At 41.4% G+C, this 4,196-nt stretch overlaps 1 protein-coding gene across 1 annotated transcript; it reads right to left on the bottom strand.

Annotated features, from left to right (window-relative positions):
• Positions 1-821: 821 nt before the first annotated feature.
• LOC106673925 (cytosol aminopeptidase-like) lies at positions 822-4,196 on the bottom strand. The gene is made up of 5 exons (XM_014406317.2): positions 3,862-4,196; positions 2,902-3,164; positions 2,606-2,850; positions 1,777-2,391; positions 822-1,276 (listed from the first exon to the last, which is right to left on the bottom strand). Exons 1-5 carry the CDS (start codon positions 4,062-4,064, stop codon positions 1,025-1,027), a joined length of 1,578 nt encoding a protein of 525 aa, XP_014261803.1. The 5' UTR covers positions 4,065-4,196; the 3' UTR covers positions 822-1,024.

Here is a 4,196-nt window from a genome sequence, read left to right on the forward strand (position 1 = left end):
AAGCGGACCACGATAACTAGTAAGTTCTATCGTTTGTAATAGCGTTTTATAAATTTGTTTTTCGTCGAAAGCTTGGATTGTCGTCCTCTAAGGTTGTAGACCTAACCGAAGCGCCTGTTTAGGTGTTGTAGTTTCAGTCGTATGTGCTGATCCCACCTTAAATATGATGGAATCCAAGAATATCGAAAGCAGTCGGATTTTGGGATAGGAACGTTGTTGTAATACGTGAGAGGAGATTTGTTTCGTAGTGACATGAACGCACTTGCTTTCATTTATCTTCATTTTTCCATTGTCTACAGTCTACACATATCTGCTATACATGTGGTATTTAACCACAGGATCAGGGTTAGAGGATAGTATAGTGTCATCGGTAAACAACGCAAGAATGGTTTAGTGGGAACAACTGCAGTATAAACGAGAGGATTGGTTCGAGCACTCTGCCCTTCGGTACTCCCGCGGCCAGAGAGTTCGGAGTAATCTGATCCTGTCGGACCCGAAAGAACCACTCTGTTAGATAAGAGCGGATGATTAAGCGAGAGTATTTGGAAGGACACGCTTTAATTTGTACAGGAGCCCCTCATGCCACACAATTATACCACAATAAAAAAGGATCCTATTCAATATTCTTTGCGCTCAAGAGAAGGATATGTGGTCCATAACGCGTACACTTGCTGGACGGACCTTTGGTCAAAATATCTCAATAAGTGTACTCCATAATTCATATATTATTTATATAATTCTCCTAATTCTCCAAATGAAGGGATAAAATCCTTACTATTTTTTAAGTTAGCTTAAACAGTATATAATAAAACCAGACAAAATTTCATTAAAAAACAAGCAAAATCAGAGATTTTAATGGGCCATTAAACATAAGTAAAAGTTAAAAGTTGACATGTAAATTTTGTAACTATCATAGAAAACCATATTGATAGTTTTAGTCGGCAAATAAAATTAAATGGAGAAATTTGAATATGTACTCCAAAAAGCCGGTGTGCTGTGTACCAGTTAGGTCAAAATCTCTCGCTTATCCTTCCGTAGCATCTTGATGTGAGACACAGGCCAACTGCGCTAGGAATTCTATTATGGTTCTCGTTGGTCTCCCGGACATGCCTTTTCTCAGGTACGGATACATATATCCGGCAGACAAGTTGACTCCGTAGGTGTCCAAATGTATCCAGTCAACCCCGGGGACGAATTCGTTGAGGAATCCAGCACAGGCGCAGGGGAGTCCGTATATTTGTTTATCAACGACATCCGAAATATCTGACGTCGTCACCTATCAGAAAAAAAATTAAATTTTATCGGAGAAATGTTTTGTTCCTCGGATTGATTTAGTTTAAATTAAAGTTTGGGTTGTAAAAGTTTATGAATATAGCTGTGCAGTACAAGCACGGGGACCGTGGTTGCCGAGTGATTAAGGCTTCGGCTAGTCGATCCCGCGGCCGTGGGTTCGATTCCCATGGTCGCGTCTGGTCTTTTTTCTGACGCCTAAGGGGACCGGTGGCCGCAATGAAAATTGAAACGGCACTCATCAATGGAATATCAGGGACAGGATCGGATCTCGGCGACCCTGAATTTGGTCCCGAACCCCTTCGAAAATGAGTTTCTTCGTTGCAAGAACACCGGCATACTGGGTACTCAATTCACACAGGGAAGCTCCCAAAAAATGGAGCCAAGAAGGAGTACAGTAAACTGTATAGCTGCAGTGTTCAAGGGCACTCCTCCAGTTCCTGGGATCCACCGCAATAAAAATATTTTAAAAAAATACAAACACACCTTTGAAGTGTAGTGCTGCCACAGAGGGAGTCTCCAAACCCTGTCACCCGTGTGCATAGCGGCAACCCTCATGTTTTCGAATAGTCGGTCATTGTTGCTGAAACAGCCTGTAGCAGCAGCTCCCAAAAGGTCTGTCATTTCTTTCGATAAGGTCCCGACGTCGAGGACAAACCTGGGGTTGTAGACTGACGCGTAGGAAAGTGCATCGGCGAGAGCCAGCCTCCCGTCGAAATCAGTATAATCGACCATTATAGTTTTACCGTTTTGCGCTCTTATCAAGTCTCCTGGCTTCATGGCGCAAGAACCCGGAAGATTTTCGTAGAGGGGCACGAGGCCTCGAATGTTAATGGGAAGCTGGAGGGCAGAAGCAGCCCTGAGGACTGCGACTACGACGGCCGCACCCGACATCTCACCCCTCATATTCTTCATTTCTGGGCACGACTTTAAGCAGAGGCCACCGCTGTCGAAAGTGACCCCTTTTCCGACTAATACAACTGGTTGCACGTCTGGGTCGCATCCATAATAACTAGTCTCTAAAAATATTGGAGGCTCGCAAGATCCTCTCGCTGCCATCAAAAACGCTTCCATTCTCATGATTTTTGACCAATTTCGTACCTGCAATTGAATGTTAATGTTAAAACATATAAAAATTAAATTCACTGATAGAAAATTGAATATCAATCATTGTACACTATCCTAAACTTTGTAAATACTATTCTTAACATTTTTAGAAACATTCAAAGGTAGATTACACCAAAATAGTGCGCTCTCTAATACGTTGGTACTCATTGATGACTGGTTGCTAAAAACTCAATTTAGTTGAAAATACCTTAACTTCTACACTGACTCCAGCTTTGCATAACACTTCGACAGCAGCTTGCGCGAACGTTATAGGTGTGAGCATATTGGCCGGTGTTTCTGCCATTTGTCTAGCGAGATTCTGAGCCGCAGCCTTCTGCAAACCAATCTGCCAACCGGTGTAGTCGCAGTCGTCGTACAGTTCCAGTCTCGGGATAATTTTTTGATCCAACGGGTTTTTTAACTCTTGGTACATCCATACTCCCATCGCGGCTCCTTTAACCGAACCAGTTTAAAAATGCCAGCGATTTAAGAAAACCGACTCACCTTCTGCTGAAGATTCGGCGTGAGAGAATCCCTCGACAGAAATCGTCCTCATGTGGAGATGCTGAAGGGCTTGGACCCCATGAGCTGCCCCGGTACGTATAGCCTCCTTCCATTCGTCTATTTCTTCGTCTTCGTTGTAGCTGACACATTCGTCTCCTAGACCGACGACTGCCACGGCCGCATATTTAGGATCTAAGCCATAGAATATCCTCACCTCGCCTGCTTTCGGAACTGGCCCAGACACTTTCAACAATTCGGACAATCTACGATGTTTTTGTTATAGATAATTTTAAGTTTAAGTTCAGGTAACTTCAGTTCAGCACCAGTCGGGCTTATACCGGCACTGGGGCTGAATGGTGGAGAGAAAGGTCCTATGAGCAAACCATTGAATTTTTCCGTTAAGTAAAAACTGTTATTTTCAGATATTCATTAAAGCCGTTTAGGTAGGAACTAACAAATCGTATTTTGGCTGTGGTTAAGTATGCGAATGAACACATGTTATGCTACACTAATCGGCTTGATCCCTTTACTCGGTTTGTACATCATAAGCCTTAAGACGCACGGACTGCTTTTCCATAGCTATTACGACCTCAGAGAAGCCTTCATTTTTAATTGAAGAATAAAAATAATATTATAAAGTACATATATAATGAAGCAAACTGCTAATAGCGCAATTACAAAAACCGTCGCGTTTTACAAAAAATAATCGTTACCAACCATTAGAAGGAACACGACTGGAATAAAAGACAATTTTGTCCAATAGTAGCAGCTGCTACAAATGAGGCTAAATACCAAGAAGGACCTCCCAAAACTTGCAAAAGCTGTTTGTACTCCAGTTTGATTTTTAAAAATAAAAGTGGTTTTTTTTTTAAATTAAATGTAAATAAATTACCGATTCCCCAACCTCTCGGGACTTCCCTCCACCATTTTTGTAAAGTTTTTAAATTAATTAAACACCACCTATGATCCACTCCTTTGTCATAATTAGTCAGAGATTTTGTGAATGTCTTCTGCTCCCCGTGAACATCTGCGTCCTCGTTGTACAATCCTAAAACCAAGCCCATCATCTCCGTCATATCTCCGGCACAGTTGAGCGATCTTTTGTGAATTTTGAAAAATAATTCGCAATTATCGAGTAGCCGATGCATTGCACAATTAGCCATATCTGATTTTAAAATTTTATGGGGAATTTTCCTATTACTAAAAATTTTGATAAGCCAAACTTAATGTATTTTTTGTTTATTTTGCCTTTATGTTAGCCAAAAAGTCATATGATTTTTAGGAGAAACTTTTTA

The sequence above is a fragment of the Cimex lectularius genome, unplaced genomic scaffold (genome assembly GCF_000648675.2).
Source record: "Cimex lectularius strain Harlan isolate CLEC.00 unplaced genomic scaffold, Clec_2.1 scaffold6, whole genome shotgun sequence".
Taxonomy (NCBI): domain Eukaryota; kingdom Metazoa; phylum Arthropoda; class Insecta; order Hemiptera; family Cimicidae; genus Cimex; species Cimex lectularius.